The 18565-nt window shown below is 43.9% G+C and overlaps 1 protein-coding gene across 2 annotated transcripts in view; it reads left to right on the top strand.

Moving 5' to 3' along the window:
* LOC122807739 (phosphatidylinositol 4,5-bisphosphate 3-kinase catalytic subunit gamma isoform-like) overlaps positions 1-18565 on the top strand; it is a 782658-nt gene that overhangs the window by 269361 nt on the left and 494732 nt on the right. For both annotated transcript variants that reach the window (XM_044078723.1, XM_044078724.1), the window contains exon 3: positions 1390-1455. In XM_044078723.1, coding sequence (XP_043934658.1) covers positions 1390-1455 — 66 coding nt within the window. The remainder of the gene's footprint in view (positions 1-1389; positions 1456-18565) is intronic.

Here is an 18565-nt window from a genome sequence, read left to right on the forward strand (position 1 = left end):
CCAACAACTAAATGACTACTGTACTAAGGGTGACAACATTAGTCATTCAACTACTTATCACTTTGAGCACATTCATGCTTAAGAAAACATTTTAAAGCTTTTCGGATATACGAACAGTACTTTTCACTACATAGTGATACTATATTTCATCTTGATCTTTAATACTGTAATGTGAAAATTTGTTTCTATTTCATTTAAATACTGTATATAATATGTGTATGTTGCTGCTACCATAATTATATATCTATTTGGCTCTGCAAGCCTAAAATATAAATCTAGTTAGCTCTGCAAGGTGCTATTGCTTTAATCAATCTGCCAGCTACTGATTTTGATTTTGTTTAATATATTGTTTTACAATTTTCTGTATTAATCTCTTGCATTAACCTGAGAAGTGCCAGAAATGGGGATCAGCATTCTTTCTTGATTAATAAACAGATAAGCAAGTACGCAAACACAACCATAGCTAAAATATTAGAACAATCTTAACATTGTCTGTTTTTGCATGCAACACATTGTTGTACACTTCAGGAAACTGACTATACTTCAACAGAGCAGCTGTTGTCACAAGAGGTATATACTTGCAGTTGCAAGTATGACATCTACTTGCTAAAATGAAGTAAAAAGGAATTATTTTGCTAAGTGTGTAAGTGCATTGCTACTATTGCTGTCCATCAACTGGGGAAAAAGTAGAAATTGATGAGTCAAATAGGTAACCATTTGAAATGTTGGGACCCACCAGAGTGAGTCCCAAAACGTGGAGACTGAATGGCCAAAAGAATTACATATAGTAGGTTTGAGATGCCATTTCTCATAATATTCCCTTTTCTCAGAGGTATGACAAACTTGGAGATGGTACATATACGTTCAGGTGTGTCAGGAGGGTTGCACCCACTGCAAAAAGATGTTTTAAAGAGAAGAGTGATTTTCAAGATTTTTGGTCTTTTTTTTATTTTCCCGAGTGCCAACATTTAAATCAGGGAACATACCTCTCAACTTTCCAGGTTTTCACAGAATTTCCAAAATTTTGCCTCATATTTTTGGCCTGTTCTTCATAAAATTTGTGGTTTTCTGGCAAATCACTGAGGATTGAAGTCACTAAATTATGACATGTTTGAGTTTCAGACTATATCCTTCAGAAAATGCATGCTAACACAAATCCTTTCCAAGTTTACAAGAGCGATACTTAAAATATGTCCCTATTTTGGGCCTTTGTCTCCCCATTATTAAGCTTTATCCAAATTTCTTGTGCTAAGAGGTTGTGAGGTATGTTAGAGTGTTATTAAATATTTACAACAACACAAGTACCATATCATGACTTAGAAATCTTGATATCACATTGTCAACGATTTTGTTTTTTAGTTTGTCTAATGCTGTGCACTTATTTTTTAGGCTCTGAAGTTTGAACCCTACCATGACAGTGCACTTGCCAGATTTCTGATTCAAAGAGCCCTGAGGGTGAGTCACTTAATACTGCTGCAGTATGAGAATCCATGACCGTTTGCTATGTTTGATTATACTAGCATGAAAATATTTAATAAATATTGTAGAACTAGATAGTGACATGAATCCAAATGTAAATTTTAGTTGCATACAAGTGTTTTAACTAATCACAATAAACTCAGATCTCTTAATTGTTCCTGAATTGCTCCTAGATCTTAATTAAATGTATTATCTAAAGAAAAAAATGTTCTGACACATTTGTAGTAACAACACAGCCCCTTGTTAGTATGGTTATAGCAGCATCAAATGAAAGCTATTTGTCAAGTTCAGCGAGTGTTACCCATGAATAATGAAAGGTCACTACATGATGAATGAAACAAAATGAAGTCAAATTCAGGATCACAATATATGATTTCTGCAGCAGCCTCTTCAAATTTTAGTAATAGTTTCAGAAACATTGTTTATTAATCAAAAAGACAACAGTCTTCATATAATTTTCAGGGATTAATTTTGTAGTCTTCAGAAAGATAATGGGCTGGATTCACGAAGGCTTGTCTAAGAGTAGAGTAAGACTCCATGCAGCCAACATGTCCGCCGAGCGATCCAGGAACAGCCGGTAGGGGCGTGCAACAGAGCTCCTAAAATGACTCTTACACGGACAGGGCTAGGATATGCAAATTACCTCATTTGCTGCTGAAAGGTATGCAAATGAGGAAAATTTGCGATTCAGGAAACCCTAACCTGTCCGACTAAGAGTGGTGTTATTTGCAGAAATATACTCCGTTGACAACTGAGTACATTTCTGCAAATAGCAAAATGGAGCTGTGACAGCTCCAAAATAAGGATGCATCCAGTCAAGGAAACATGCCAATGGCCAAAAATACGGCCATTGGCAATGTCCACTGATGCAAAAATAAAATAAATTAAAATAATTTTTTTTCACGATCGCCGATGTTTAAGCATAGCACAGCGCTGCGCAAACGCGGTGTGCCCTAAAAATCAGAAAACCAATAATTAAAATGCATACATGTGGATTTTACATTAATCCCTAATATACAATGCATGGGAATGGCAGTCCAATGACAACATGGCTACCGAGTAGAGGTTGCTAAGGGGGAAGCTAAGTCTGAGCGTTGTAACCAAGCATTAGTAGGCAATCCTATGCAAATGAGGGTAGGTATAGTGAATCACAAGTTTGCATAGCAAAAGAGCACAGTCAGTGTAGTGCAGGAGTAGGATAAGGGGTGTAACAGAGTAGAAGATGGGTGACATCATAAGGGGGGTATGTCTGAGAGAAGTGAAGCGCATTGGAGTAGAGTGGCATGTGTCTGCTGTCAGATACTAATCACTGGAATAGGTGTGTCAATAGGTACCCTAGCTAAAGGCAAGAAATTGAAGGTGTATGGCATGAACAACACCAAAGTTTCTTGTAGAAATGCCTGCCCCATGTATGCGCACATGTGCGCACCTGTAAAACCGAGTAAGCCGGTTTGCACCTGTTTGCGCCTGTGTGCACGCGTTTAAGCCAGAGTAAGCAAGTGTAAGGATGTTGAAACCCATGTAAGTGCTTTTGCGCCTGTGTGCGCACGTGTTAGCAGGAATAAGCAAGTTGTAGTCCGTGTAAGCATGTGTGCGCATGTGTGAGCTGGTGTGCGCATGTATGTGGTTGTTTGCATGGCGCTGCCCCCCTGAGGAAACAGAAAGGGAAAAGGAAGCACAACAAATAGTAGGAAGTTAACCAGGGAGTACCAGCAGAGCTAGCAGGTGAAAACAATCAGAATTAGGCAATTACACAGGCAGTACACTAGCCCAGCCCAGACCAGCACTTAAAACTCTGCAAACAACATTCCACTATGTTTCTCTCAGAGACACTGCAACACTGCAGTAAGCTAATAGAAGTGAAAACTGAAAAAGCTTTACTGAGACAAAGAAATGTTAGGGGCTGCCATTGCTGTTATAAGGCGACATATGCAACATGCTGAGGGTGGTGACAATGCGAATGCTGCTGGACAACCCACAGTGAGGAGACAGAGAAGAGTGTACAGGCCCAGGGTAACCTGTCAGGGGCTACATGAGCTGGAGATAGTGGAGCGCTATAGAGTGGACAGAGACCCCATTGCAGCAAATTGTTGAGCTGTGCAGGCCACGCCTCACACACAGAACCAACAGAGGGGAACCCATCCCAGTGGAAACCAAGGTATGTGTTGGCCTAAGAATATTAGCAACAGGTACCTTCCAGAGACCAACTGGTGATATGATGGGGATATCACAGGCATCAGCATCCAGGGTACTGCACCAGTTCCTGGATGCCATGTCAGCACATGTCGGTGATCATGTATATTTCCCCAATTCCTGTGAGGTATTGGCCAGCAATATGCATCTCTTCCAGCAAATAGCGGAATACCCTGAGGTAGTGGGTGCAATAGACTGCACGCACATTCGCATCAAAGCACCAGCTGGTGAGCGGGGTAGGGTCTACTATAACCACAAGGGTTACCCCTCCATCAACTGCCAGGTCGTGTGTGATGCCCTGGGCATTATAATGAATGTGTGTGCTGGCTGCCCTGGAAGCTACCATGACTCCCAGACATTTGCCAATGGGGACATCCCTCATGGTCACCTAATGGGGGATGCTGGATATGCACTTGAGCCGTGGCTGATGACACCCATCAGAAATGCACACACACCTGAACAGGAATGCCATAATGAGGCACAAGCACAAACAAGAAATGTAATCGAGCGTGTGTTTGGGCTGCTCAAGTCATGGTTCTGGTGCCTGGACACATCTGGTGGAGCCTTGCAGTACTCACCAACAACATGTACCCAAATAGTCATGGTATGTGCTATGCTACATAATATGCTCCTGTGAAAACTGCTGCAGCAGGAGCAGCATAGGGCCAGGTACAACAGCCCCCCACCATTGCCAAGGCCATTACAGGCAGAGCGTGACTCGGAGGAGGAACAACCTGAGCCTGCCCCAGTAGGCAGAAGGAGGCATGTCCAGTATGCTTTGGCCTTGGCAAAGAGGCAATGCATAGCATATACACTGGCTCAGTAGGAACCCTGGAAATGATACCTCTCTCCAACTTGCACATATAGTAAAAGGGATGCCTAACTTGACACTACCTGTTAACAAACATGTATAGGGAGTGTATCCAACATAGGCAGCCTTGCAGCACCACCTGAGGCAGGATTGCCATGTGTTAAGCAATATAAAGCAGTGCTATACAGCTCTTACCACTTATTTAGTATATGTAAACAGAATTGCACACACTAAGTAGCACAACTTCAGGCAATGTTGAGCAATATTGGGCACTGTTCAGCAATGTTGGTTAACATTGAGCAATGTTGTGCAAGTTTGGTCAAATATGGGCATAGTTCAGCAAAAGCAGGTAAACATGGTCATATTTGCTTCACTGTTTCTGAAGAAGTCTGTTCTGCCCAGTATGAAAATATGAAGCAGTGACAGTCCTCGAACCGAGGATACTGTGCACTATAGTCATAGTACAGAACCACTAAACCATGACAGTATGTCAGTGGTCAGCTTGTATGAAGAAATGTTGCTAAGTCTATGCAAAGTATCTCATGGAAACCTTGCAGGCATAGCATAATCCCTGTTGAGTTAAGACACAAAGGTGAGGCCTGCAGTAAGAATAGAACGTGATTTTCAACACACATATAGTATAAATGTTAATATTAGTAATGTTCACACACATCAACAAATGTAGTGGACCTCAGACAGCAACATACTGCAAGGTCACACTGGGCATACTCACACACTTGAATAAATGAGACAAATGTCAGGCAACAAAACAGTGAAAGGCCGGACTGGGCATGCTCACACACTTAGGGCATGTCTGAGTACAGCAGTGGGCCACACGTATCCGCCAGTTGCATGTGTTAACCCAGGAACCTCGCAATGTTCACCAATCCACCATGTGCACACAGTTATATGACCACAGACACATATATAATATAGTGGAACCCTGTCATAATCAAATATGTTATGCAGGTACTTAGGTTGTTCATAGAAAGTTGGAAAGCAAAGAAGAAACAAAACCTGCAATCAGAACCATCAATGAACAATGTGCATCCCGAACATTATCATGGGTTCAGAGGCTGATACTAGGCTATCTGCCCTAGGGCATGTATAAGCCTAGACAGAGTGTGTTTGGCTTTCACAACTGTGAATAGTAGGTCACACAAGATAGCCCACATATGTTTAATTTATTGTGCCTCTGTCTAGCAGGGACCCAGAAAATATCCCAAGGCTAAACATACGATCACCCATTCACTTATCAAGATGTCACCTGTAGGTGGTCAGTGGGGGTCTCCGCGTATGTGGGACTGGGATCTCATTCCAGAGTGAGTGGGGCCTCTGGGATGGGAATCTGCCCTTCCAGCATTTCCTATTAATATCAGTGCTGATGTTTCTGTCCCTGGAGCGTGTAGCTGTAAGGGACTTTGATATCCTGAGGTGGAGCCTGTCCATTAATTCTGTGATGGACATGGCTTTAAACAACAGGCACAGATCGCATCTGAGTAGGCAGTAAGCGACTGAGGAGAGCTTGGGTCACCATAGCCAAACTGCGCAAACCATCTGTGTGAGTCCCTAGATCTACTTGGTCAGGTACTTTTGTGGACATTACAGTTGCTGCAGGTGTTGGGTAAGGTACATCCGAAATGGGGCATTGTATCCAAGCATGGGCCTGATGAGTATAGGGGCACAATGACCCCACTTGATCTAGATGTGAAACCCTATGGGATAAGGTGGGCTATATAGAAGGTGTGTCCAACAACATTGGCAACGTGATTGTCAAAGGTGAGAGTACTAACTACTCTGTCCCCAAATCACAAATAACACCCACCGTACGTGATGTATCATCACCTATGTGGTAATGTGTGGGCACGTTGTTATTACCAAAGGGGATGACCATGCATCTAATGGAAAGTAGCTGTAGGCCATGGCTCTGGCACCAGTTATCCATCTCTGTGAGACCCTTTTTGAGGATGCTTGTGCAAGCTGGGGAGTTGATTATGGCACACAGTTTGCAGTCATCTGCTAACATGGTAAGCTATATTCCTCCTGTGTTAGCCTGTACGTCTGAGAAATATAAACTGAACAAGAGAGGCCCCAGGACTGATCCCTGTGGGATGCCACGTCTAACTGGTGTATAGTCAAACATGGCACCTGCAATACTGACCATGTGGGTGCTATCCATGATCCAGTTGGCAATCCATCTTGTGACATATGTGTAGATACTGAAGTGGGCGAGTTTATGTATAATGCCCGAGTGGGGTATTGTGTTGAACTGTTGTGCGAGTTCCAGGTAGGCTGTGTGGACAACCTACCCTATGTCTATGGACCTGGTAACTGTTTAAATACATTGAACGGGTTCAAGAGGCAAGATCTGCCCACAACAAAGCCGAATTGTGTAGGATCCAGTGTCTGTAGGTTCCCGATGTCAATGTGTATGGGTTCCATGACAATACGCTCCATAGCTTAGCAGACCAGGATAGTTAGGCTTATAGTAAGATATTGTCCAGGTTCCCTTGTGGCACCACCTCTGTGGAGCGGGAACACTGTTGCTGTACGCCATTCCTTGGGTACATATCCTGTAGTAACTCTGATATTGAACAGTGACTTAATGTGAGTGTTAAGCTCATCATGAATCTCGTGTAAGCAGCAGGCCAGGACACCGTCTGGTCCCATTGATGCTGTGTTGTCTACTATGGAGAGGGCAGCACTCACCTGTTCATCTGTAATGTCAGGGAGACTACACCCTGTTGGGATGGACATTTGCACTTTAGGGGGGATGGGGGGAAACATTTCCACTGAACCTGTTTGCCAGGATGTTTGCAATGTCAGTGGGTTCAGTGTATGTTTTGTCATTATGCAGTAACTCACAGCATATATGTGAGTTCCCACCCAGGTCCATGACATAACTAAAGAAGGCCTTGTGATTGTCCTTAGTGTCTGTTGCAAGTGTCCGTTAGAAGTGTCCCTTAGATGAATAGCTTTTCCCTAGTACTGATCAGAGATGCCTTCCTTTCTGGGATTGTACTCTATCATGTAGTATCCTCCTCCTGTCATTGTATAGCTTATTGATGGCCGTGGTCCACCAGACAGGTCCCCTGCCTTTGGAGGAGTGAGTCTTGTAGTTATCTGGGATAGCATGATCCATGCATTCCAGTAGTTGTCCATAGAAAGGGTTTGTAAAGGATTAAGTGGTCTGAGCCGTAATTACCACTGTCCCAGGGTCTTTGACGGATACCACCTCGGTTTGTAGAAGTGTGATGTTTGCTTATGAGAAGTACTTCACTGAGATCACCTAGGGTGGGGCTGTGGATGGGATATGTATGTCCAGTGAGATAAATGTATGTTCTGACCTTAACAATGAGCGGTATACCTCTGGTGTGGAACATAGAGTCCCCATGTTGGTGATGATCATGTCCCACATGTTTTACCCTCTTGTGGTTGTGGTGACCAGTTGTGCCATAGCATTTGAGTCTATAAATCCTAGCAACTGTTGTGCGAGGGTGTTGGTGCTTGAGTAGTATTCCCAGTCAATGTTTGTGTATTTGAAGTCACCCAATATAATGGTGTTTGGAGAGACCTTCATATTCCCCAGTGTTCCCAGGAATACCGAGTGTTGTTCCCGAGTTTGGGAGTGTGGTCTGTAGCAGTCTACAAACTGGAATGCAGTTTGGGCCACTGTTAGTTGCACATGTACATTCTCCGATGCTTTGTGCAGTGCTACCAACCTGGATGTTTGTGTATGTTTTATGTATACAGATACTCCCCCTATTTTTGTTGGCCGGTCCGAGTCTTGTGTCCGAAAAGCATGGTATGAAGTAAAACCTGGCAGTGCTGGTGTGCTTTTGGGAGCCTGAACCAGGTGTCTGTTACTGCACATATATCGACAGTCTTCGTACTGAGGAGAGTCCTGAGTGCGTGCAGACTGAGGGTTAAACATCTGTTGTTGATCAGCATTACTCTCCGTTTCTTTTACCCTGTAATATCTATGGAGGTGTTTTTGTCTTCTCAGCCTTGCTTAAAACAGCCACTATGGGGGTGGCAAGAGCCTTAGCCAGTATTTAAAAGCCTAGGGGTGACAGGCGCATGGCGTCCATAGCAAAGCTACGTGGCATGTCTAGCATGTAATCCCAGGCTGACAGACACTGGATCCCCTTTGAATGACACCAATATGTTAGACAACTGTTAAAAGTGATCAGTTTGTCTGTATACTGTGACATCATTCTTGGTGAGGGTAAGATACTACACAAGGTCAGGGTCATACTGGCCTGGGCAACATGATCAGAGAGTTCCTCTATGTCTCTTGTCATGTAGTCCAGGGAGGAATGTCTGAGGGTTTACACACCAGCATGGTCAATGATGGAGCCATATTTGTACTTGCATTCGAGTGACCTGAGTGCATGTGTTATGTGGCAGATCCTGGCACCCGACAGACAGCACAAAGTGACCTTCTCCTTGTTCAGCCTGGTGAGTGGGACATCAGTGTCTCTGACAATAACAGTTACCTATTACAAGTGTAGTAGGTGTGTTGTTTAGGCCTAAGGGCAGTGACTGTGCGGCACACTGACTTTGTGAACTATGTGATATGTGTGTATAGTTGTGGGTTAGCAGTTGTTTGGGTGTCTGCTTTGGATGTCTCTGCTGCTTAGGCAGAGTATATTCAGAGCCTCCGAGTATGTTTTTGTGTGGTAATGTATTTGGTTTGCTGTCGTCATAGGTCCATGTGAGACTGGATTTGTGGTGTGTGTGTTACCTTCACCACCTGATAGACTGTGCCAGTCACGGGTTGAGAGAGCTCAGCCTCCTGTTTGTCTATACAGTTGCATCCCTCTTGGTAGGAGGACAGGGTTGTCTGTGTACATAAGGCAGTTGTAACATTGCGTCAAAATTCCAATATGCACCAGCTGGACTGGAGAGTACACACAAAACTGACCTTTGGACATGCCAGGATATTATGATGACATACTCTGTTGACTGATCACAAAGGATCAGTAGTGTGTTAAGTGTGTAAAAGAGTATAACAGGGGTGTAGTGGTCAGGTTTGTCGTTGTTTTGGAAAGATTATCTGCGAAGGAGTACAGACAGAACCATGACACCTCCTTCAGCTATGTCAGAAATAGCAATGTACACTCATATATGTCCTGAGTCAGGGTCAACTGTACCTGACTGACAATGCCGACATCCTGTCAGACAGATCCATACATACATACCCACCTCCCACTTACAAAAGGCCCTATCATCATACCAGGAGATATCACATGTAAAATGGGTAAACTGCTCCTCCCAAAGCCGAATGAATGCCATCACTTGGATTAACATTGTTTCCCCATATGTGTCATAAGTGAACAACAGAACAAACAGAACCTGCACCTGAACAGTCTGTTGAGCCTCTCCCTCTCTACAGGATCTTACACTGTTGAATGTGTTACAGGAACATATGGCACACCCCACAAGTGCTGGTGCACAACAGACCATGGGAACTATAGTCCTATAAGCCTATGAAGTCTGAACTGCTAGGCCATGGAGTCCATCATGATTGCAGTCAGAAACAGAGCTATTGTAATCCGACAAACACACAGACCAGCCAACTGTGGTATGTTAATGAGCTGATCATGTTCCCCAAACCTGCTAGATTGTTTTCAAGGCAGCCACCTAGGACATACATCACTGAAAGGAGCTACACACGTCCCATATAGACTTTGAATAGCCCTTTATCAACATTGCAGACACATGTTGTATCCACAAAACCAACAATCTGTGCATAAATATGTATTGTCATATGAAGGAATGACAATTTGTCCACAGATAGATCACACAAGCTAAGAATTGTGGAGTCCTGTTCAAGCTGTTCACACCTGCTGACCCACATGGTTCATTCCTGGGATTGCATAAAACAAAGTGCACACACATTACCATGTCCAGTCTGATGATGTCAGCATCCTACAAATATAGCAGGAGAATCAACATCACCCAGTAAAGTATATAGCGCGTCGTGTTAATATGTATCTCTCTAGTAGCAAAACATAGTTAGGTAGGGGTTTAAATCCTGCAATTGCTGAGTGTTTGATTCCCTTTTGGAGGAGTGGCCTTTTTGTAGACTGTGATAACACATTATAAGAGGTGAACTCCTTTTTGCCAAGTCTGATGATGTCAGTATCCCACAAATACAGCAGTGGAAATGAAAACTCCCAGTAAATCATATAGCATGTCGTGGTAATGCGTATCTCCCAAGTGTCATGACATAGGTAGGGGTTTGAATTCTACAAATGCTGAGTGAGTATGAATGTATGTATGTGTGTGGTTCCCTTTGCGAAGAGTGGCCTTTTTGTAGACTGTGAAAACACAACAAAAGTGGTGAATTCCTCTTTGCCAAGTGTGATGATGTCAGTATCCCACAAATACAGCAGTGGAAATAAAAGCTCCCAATAAATCGTATAGTATGTCGTGGTAATGCGTATCTCCAAATGTCATGACATAGTTAGGCAGGGGTTTGAATCCTGCAAATACTGAGTGTGTATGAATGTGTGTGTGTGATTCCCTTTGAGTGGAGTGGCCTTTTAGTAGACTGTGAATACACAACAAAAGAGGTGAATTCCTCTTTGCCAAGTGTGATGATGTCAGTATCCCACAAATACAGCAGTGGAAATGAAAACTCCCAGTAAATCATATAACACGTTGTGTTAATGCATATCTCCCAAGTGTCATGACATAGTTAGATAGGGGTTTAATCCTGCAAATGCTGAGTGTGTATGAATGTATGTGTGTGTGTGATTCCCTTTGAGAGGAGTAGACTGTGAAAACACAACAAAAGAGGTAAATTCCTCTTTGCCAAGTGTGATGATGTCAGTATCCCACAAATACAGCAGTGGAAATGAAAACTCCCAGTAAATCATATAGTGTGTTGTGTTAATGCGTATCTCCCAAGTATCATGACATAGTTAGGTAGGGGTTTGAATCCTGCAAATGCTGCGTGTGTGTGTGTGATTCCCTTTGAGAGGAGTGGCCTTTTTGTAGACTGTGAAAACACATTAGAAGAGGTGAATTCCTCTTTGCCAAGTCTGATGATGTCAGTATCCCACAAATACAGCAGTGGAAGTGAAAACACCCAGTAAAGCATATAGCGCGTTGTGTTAATGTGTATCTCCCAAGTGTCATAACATAGTTAGGTAGGGGGTTGAATGCTGCAAATGCTGAGTGTGTGTGTGTGATTCCTTTTGAGAGGAGTGGCCTTTTTGGAGACTGTGAAAACATATTAGAAGAGGTGAATTCCTCTTTGCCAAGTCTGATGATGTCAGTATCCCACAAATACAGCAGTGGAAGTGAAAATTGTCAGTAAAGCATAGAGCATGTCATGGTAATGTGTTCCTCTCTCATATCATAACATAGTTAGGTAGGGGTTTGAATCTTGCATTTGCTTTGTGTGTGACACTGTTGATCAATGTGTTGTGGGTTTTGCTTTTACTACTGTATGACATATCAGTAAAACAACAGTATGTGCATTGCACACTTCAGGTATCTGTGTGGCAAATACACATATGTACATGTGACCTAAATTGGTAACTGTGTGGCCAAGACATATATGTACATATGACCTCAATCACTTCATAGGTGTGAAGCCTGCTTTCAATACGACTACATCTGTTACCATTGACAGTTGTTGCTGCTGCTTCTTGGACCATAGGTCACATATGTATGTATGTGACAAGTCCAGCCACTGTAGTGATCTGTGCTCTAGGTCATCTGTGTCACACACACACATGGCAGTTGCTATAGAATAGTGTGAGTGAGGGTGTATGCCTGGGACATATTTCAAACATGTTCAAACACAACACAATCTGTCAATAATGGCCATTCATTGTAGGTATACAACAACTCCGTGGATATGCATACAGACCCTTTATTGCTTATGTGATACACTGAGGGACATCAGCATACCTTTGGGAATGTGGCTATGAAAGGACAGATGACATCACATGTGGCTGTTTGTACACATCGGTACCCCTGCTACATGTTGTGTGCTACTACCAATGTGGTACTGTCAGGATACTATGTGTAGTAAATGTGGATGACTATGCTATTGTTGGCTCATAGCTTCACAACATGGGTTTGTCAACAGGTATCTATCTGTATGATACCCTTGTGGAGGATAAGTGTCTAATCCAGGGAATGCATTGTAGGCCACTGTATGCATCACTAGATGTGGATGTACATATCCCTAGTGTGTCTGCTTGTATCTAGGACAGACACATGCCAAACAGAAGTGGTCACGGGAATGTGTGGCGGTCAATACCACTGGTAACTGGTATAGTACAATACCGGAATGATTCTAATGCTACTGTGTATCCTACAGCTGTGTGTCAGTTGTCATGACATCATCTAATGATTGGATAATATCAGGCTGTTGAGGTTATGTACACTACCAGAATGCTAACCAATGACGATATTAGCAGTATCACCCACAGCATAGTGTCATACCATGTCATACACACATGTGTACCCAAGTTGTGACATATGTGTAGTGAAATGCATACTGGACACCAATATGAAATATGAAGTATTAACACTGTGTAATAGAGGGCATGTCACCCTTCCCATGTGCCCACCATGCACGTACATGCAAACAGTGCACCTCCTCCATGTTCACAAATGTACACCTTGAAATCTGTACTGCACACATCACACACATAACATCCACTCACCGACACATGCTGCCAGTACCACACACATCAGCCAACTGTCACATGTGTGGACAATCCATATTTGGGATTAACACTGGTGTATACAATATGAAATTGATAATCACTGCTGGGATGCATCATGCCTGTTCATATACACCTACAAGGATATCATTACCCATTACTGTTCACAACATGCTAACATTGCTACACTGCTAGTAGGTCACCCTGTGCATCAGCACCGTGTTATCCTGTTCCTGCATCAATGTCACAGATGACAGGAGGTGGCACAGTTTCATCATATGCACAGGGTGTGTGGTTGTTTTCCAGAGCCAAACAATGACCCATCCAGTCAACATGTGTGTGTGTGTGTGTGTGTGTGTGTGTGTGTGTGTGTGTGTGTGTGTGTGTGTGTGTGTGTGTGTGTGTGTGTGTGTGTGTGTGTGTGTGAGGGACAACAGTACAGTATGGGTCAGTGTTGATGTGATGTGTGTGTGTATTTGTTAGCCCTATGTGTTGGTAGTATGTGTGTGTGTCTGCATGCACACAGTACCCCCTTGTGGCTGCCAAATATGGGAGTTTGTGGAACAGTCACAGACTGTACCTGCCAGGCTGTATGGATCACTGTCTCTGGCCATGGACACAGTACCTGTGCCTGCCAGGGGTGACATGGACTGTATCGGGTACTAAGCCAGACTGAGTACTATCGTCAGAGGCAGAGGGATGTTGACTGGACCCATGTCCCTGCTGGGACTGGCCAGAGCTACGTGCACGTGGTCATCTCAGACGGTCTATCGACAGACCAGCCACAACATTGCTGGGGCTGGTACTGGCACTACGGGAGTGGCTGGCACTTGGTTGTCATCCGTGTCAGCTGCCAGCTGAGGATGTTGCTGGCATATGTCCACGTCGACGTCCCAGTCATCCTGCACTGTTCTGGCACATGGACATAACATTGCAGAGGACATCTAGTGTCTCCCCCCAACGTCTATCAATGACATTGGTGTAATTGCGGATGGCACCGGCAAGGTCACAGATACTGTAATTGATTGCGGTGTTATGAGCCCTCTGCTCCCTTAGTCCTTGCCTGGTGTACTGTTCCATACGTGCCTGTGCTTGCATCACAGCCCGGAACATACCTGAGGTTGTGAGACCTGTGCGGGCATGCCTGCCATGGGCATTATGGCCAGCGATGCTCCCACGAGAACCCCTGGACATATGCCTATGTAGTACCTTTCTGTGTGTCTGGGCATGGCTGCTCTGTGGGGTTGCATATGCCATGGATACCACACTTTCCTGGTCAATGCCTACCGTATGCTGTTCCTCACCTAAAGCCATTGGTGTTGAGGGATGTAATAGCAGTACATATGTGTGCATAGATGGGGTGGAAAGCTGTGTACTGTTGATTGGTGGACCACCAACAGACCCTGTCAAACATGCCTGTGCCACTACACATGTATCATCATGGTCACTATTAGTGGCAGTGACCTCAGGTTCCCCGCTGCACCCATCCAACATTACCTCAGCAACTGTGGGAGGGAGACAGGAACCACACTTTACCATCTGTACAGGATGTTCGCACACATGCACACATGCACACATTAACACATTAACACATGCACACTAATACACTACACATTCAAGTTGACACACACACACCTACAGCAATATGGAACACAGTCGTTAGTGGTTGATGGTGGAGTACAGTATCACAATACAAAGAGTCCTCTTACACGTGTTAGCATGCAGGATGTGTGTTGCTCGACAGCATGCAGTGTGAGTGTAGAGAGTCCTTGTAGTTAACAGTATACATGTCGTTGATGCATGTGTGTTGTTCACTGACTGCCCTCACCCTGGTAGACAATGTGTACATGGACACAACATTGCACTGCAAGTCTGAAACACTTTCCAATGTCGTGTGCACCATCACTCATAGGTATACAAACCATGTCCGGATGCATACAACTGTCAGGTGTCTAACGATGAATGCTATGTATAGTACTGCAGGTACTGTAACTGGATGTAGTGTAGTACCATGAGCCATCATCAGGCAGCATCATGTGGTCACTCAAGGACACTGATGCATGTTACACTGGTGACTATCTTGCTGTACCTGACCTGCATCACTTAGGCTACATTAAACAGTTCACAGACAGCCGTTGCATGGGCATGTCAGGTGTTTAATAGGGAACATTGCCTAACATCACTGTGTTGTGTGTTGACGCATGTCACACTGCCCCATGATAGGGCTCTACCCCCAGGTATAGTATGTCTGATGTGTTGATGACATATGGGATACTGGATTACTACCTTACAGCAGGTGTCTACATACGACATGTGTATCATATTAACACATAATGCATATGACAAAGTTGTGTATGTTGTGTGCATGTGTATTGACTATGCCTATACAATATCCACTACAGTGTACCCCACTTGTTTGTGATGCTCTGTGTGTTGCATGTGTATGGGTCAGTTACTCATGTCACTGTGAAGTGCATAGTCACACAGAGAACATGCAGAGCATGCAGTATGGGTAGGCGTTTAACATGTTTATATGGCCTACAACTCTCCTATTACATGCAGATGTTACATGCTAAATTGACTGTAGCCCACTCACCAGCATGGTTCTCCTGTCTTGCTATCACACCAGAGGGACCTGCAAGGATATGAGACAGTATGTCAGTGTCAACAACTATGGCATTACTGCTGAGAGTATACAATTATACAGTAGTACATGGGGTGACAGTCACAGGCATACAGATAATGTCCCGAATTATCAGTATTGCATGACACCAGGCCCCACATATTCTGCATACACAGTACACATCTGATTAATGCATAGCATAACACTTTGGATAACAGTGGTCTACGGATATGCCATGTTACCTGCACGCTCGTTGTCGCTGTGCTGGGTGACTCCGGCATCCATGATGACACAGGTGTGTTGTAATGGTTGTCCAGGATCCACCACGCTGAGTAGCAGCTCTTCCACTCTGGTGAGGGGGGATGTGTGGCAGCGCCACCACCTGTGGCAAGCTGTTGTCTATGGACATCAGAGGCATGCTGCCGGACATGTCTGATAAAATCACTGCAGTGATGGCGTACCTGCTCATAAGTCCAGTTATGCATGCCTACATCATTCACCCGATGGACAACATCCTGCCACAGTGCAGTGCGACCATGCTGGACCTGGCAGGATCTTGAAAACAGTAGATTATAATGTTGGATGAGTGCATCTCTGATAACATCCTCCTCCTCAGGGGTATAGGATGGCTTTCTGTTGTGTGCCATAACGCTGGAAGACAATTAAACAGTAATTGTGAAAAAGCCATGTTGCACACTCAACATTCTAATGTACAGACATCATTGATATGCCATATATAGCAACCTGTTGGCTGTCAGCAGATATACACTTTTAATAACACATAAAACTGCTAAGACCACACTGCCTGACAGTGCCTGGCACATGCTAAATACGAAACCATGTTCTGCACAGCCACAACGTTAAACCAGTATGTAGGACTATACAACAGTACATGGCACACTGTATGTGACACAATGCAACACCTAGCCACAGGAGGTGTATATGAAGCTAATGCATACAGACATTTATCATCCATTTAAATCTATGTACAGTACGGTTACGGTACTAGCAGTACACCACACTACTTGTTGATAGCAAACCCCTCAGTAACATATGTGCACATTCGCCACTATAGGTGGCATACTGCTGTACTACACTATACATGTTGCTAGATAGGCACCTATATCCTGTGACACACATACCACCGAGGACATGTTACAGGCATACCCACACACACATCAGACATACCTACAAGACACAAGGGTATGGCAATCCAGATTACAGTTACTTGTGTACCATACATTACTGTGTGTCAGCACATACATAACCTCATGCCTAAGGTATGTGATGAGTGAGGACTACAGGTAACAAACAAAAGTGTGTTACCAAGCCATGTGGATATAGACCATACTGTGCAGTTGAGGCATACAGCTTCAGGTGGTACTACAGTCCATACCTGACTTGTATTCACTAGTGTTAACATTCAATAAGCATACATGTACTGCTTTAGCCTACAAAGCCACATTCCATTCGACAACATGGGAGTGCATCACAACATATTCCATAGCGATTTTCATGCCTGTCAATGGCATATGGACCTTTTGATGGGATTAGAGCTACAACACTACATACCATGGTATACACAGACTCCCACTAGGCTATCACACATATACGCATCATTGACAAATTCACATACACATTCTCCATCACACACAGTCAACCTCACATAGCATGTGTTGCAACAGGTACATGCGTGTGTGTATCGTGTCCTAGGTAGCTGATAGACTGTTATCCATAGGGCCTATGGAAGCATAGACATATGGTACCCTGCACCACAACACACATGTAATGTAGGTTCCTGTGCCCCTGTCATGCAGAGCCACAGGGGTGATTACCGGGTTGTGTTTCCTATCTCACATGCAATCATCATGGTTATTGATGGCAACTGCTAATGAGGACCTTCATATGCTGTTGATAGGTGGTTGATTCCACAGTATGGTATGTGTCTGTGATGATGATGTGCCAGTCAAGCATGTTCTGCTTTTTACATTACAAGGTGTTGATCAGTAGAGTGTGCATCTTGTCTGGTGTTCCATCTGTTTACAGGGAGCACGTCCAACACCTGTGGGTTTGCCATAGCTTTGTATGTTGGGCAGGGGTAGCCTCTGGGTAGGCAGTATGCGACACAGTGTACAATTGGTTTGGTAAGACAGTCAGCATAGGGCATCTGTTGGAATCCGGTAACACTCTTTGTAAGGTATGTGTCTGGCATCTACTGTTGCTGTGTATGTGTTCTGAGGTACATACCAACAGGGACATTATACTCTATGATAGGTGTTATGACTGATGAGTGGAGTGGAACCATGACCTCTGTTTCCATGGATGACACACATTTACTGACGTCATGTGGACTGTACTAGGTTTACATGACTAGTGTGGCACAGTGATCATCATTAGGGACACTACGGTCCACATGTGTCCCGTAGTCTCTTATCACACCTTCTGTGTTGAGTACACTACCACCTATTTGTTAGTTCATGTGTACAGGGCTTTTAACAACAGGGATGGCAATACATGTACAACATTCAGCTGGAGCATACATTTCAACATCCACTGGTGTACACATTGATATGCATATCAGCACATATACAGTCCACCTTTCATGATGGGAATATTAATAATGCTAAGGTTGAGGGGGATACAGTTATGTAATGATATTGCACAGTCTTGTTCAGAATGCATGGAAGGTGCTCTCAGCCCATATATGTTTAGAAGGACCCCATATCTGGGAGACTATATACCTAACAAAGCTTACCCACAGCATTT

Source organism: Protopterus annectens, chromosome 7.part1 (assembly GCF_019279795.1).
Source record: "Protopterus annectens isolate FY-2018-M chromosome 7.part1, PAN1.0, whole genome shotgun sequence".
Taxonomy (NCBI): Eukaryota; Metazoa; Chordata; order Ceratodontiformes; family Protopteridae; genus Protopterus; species Protopterus annectens.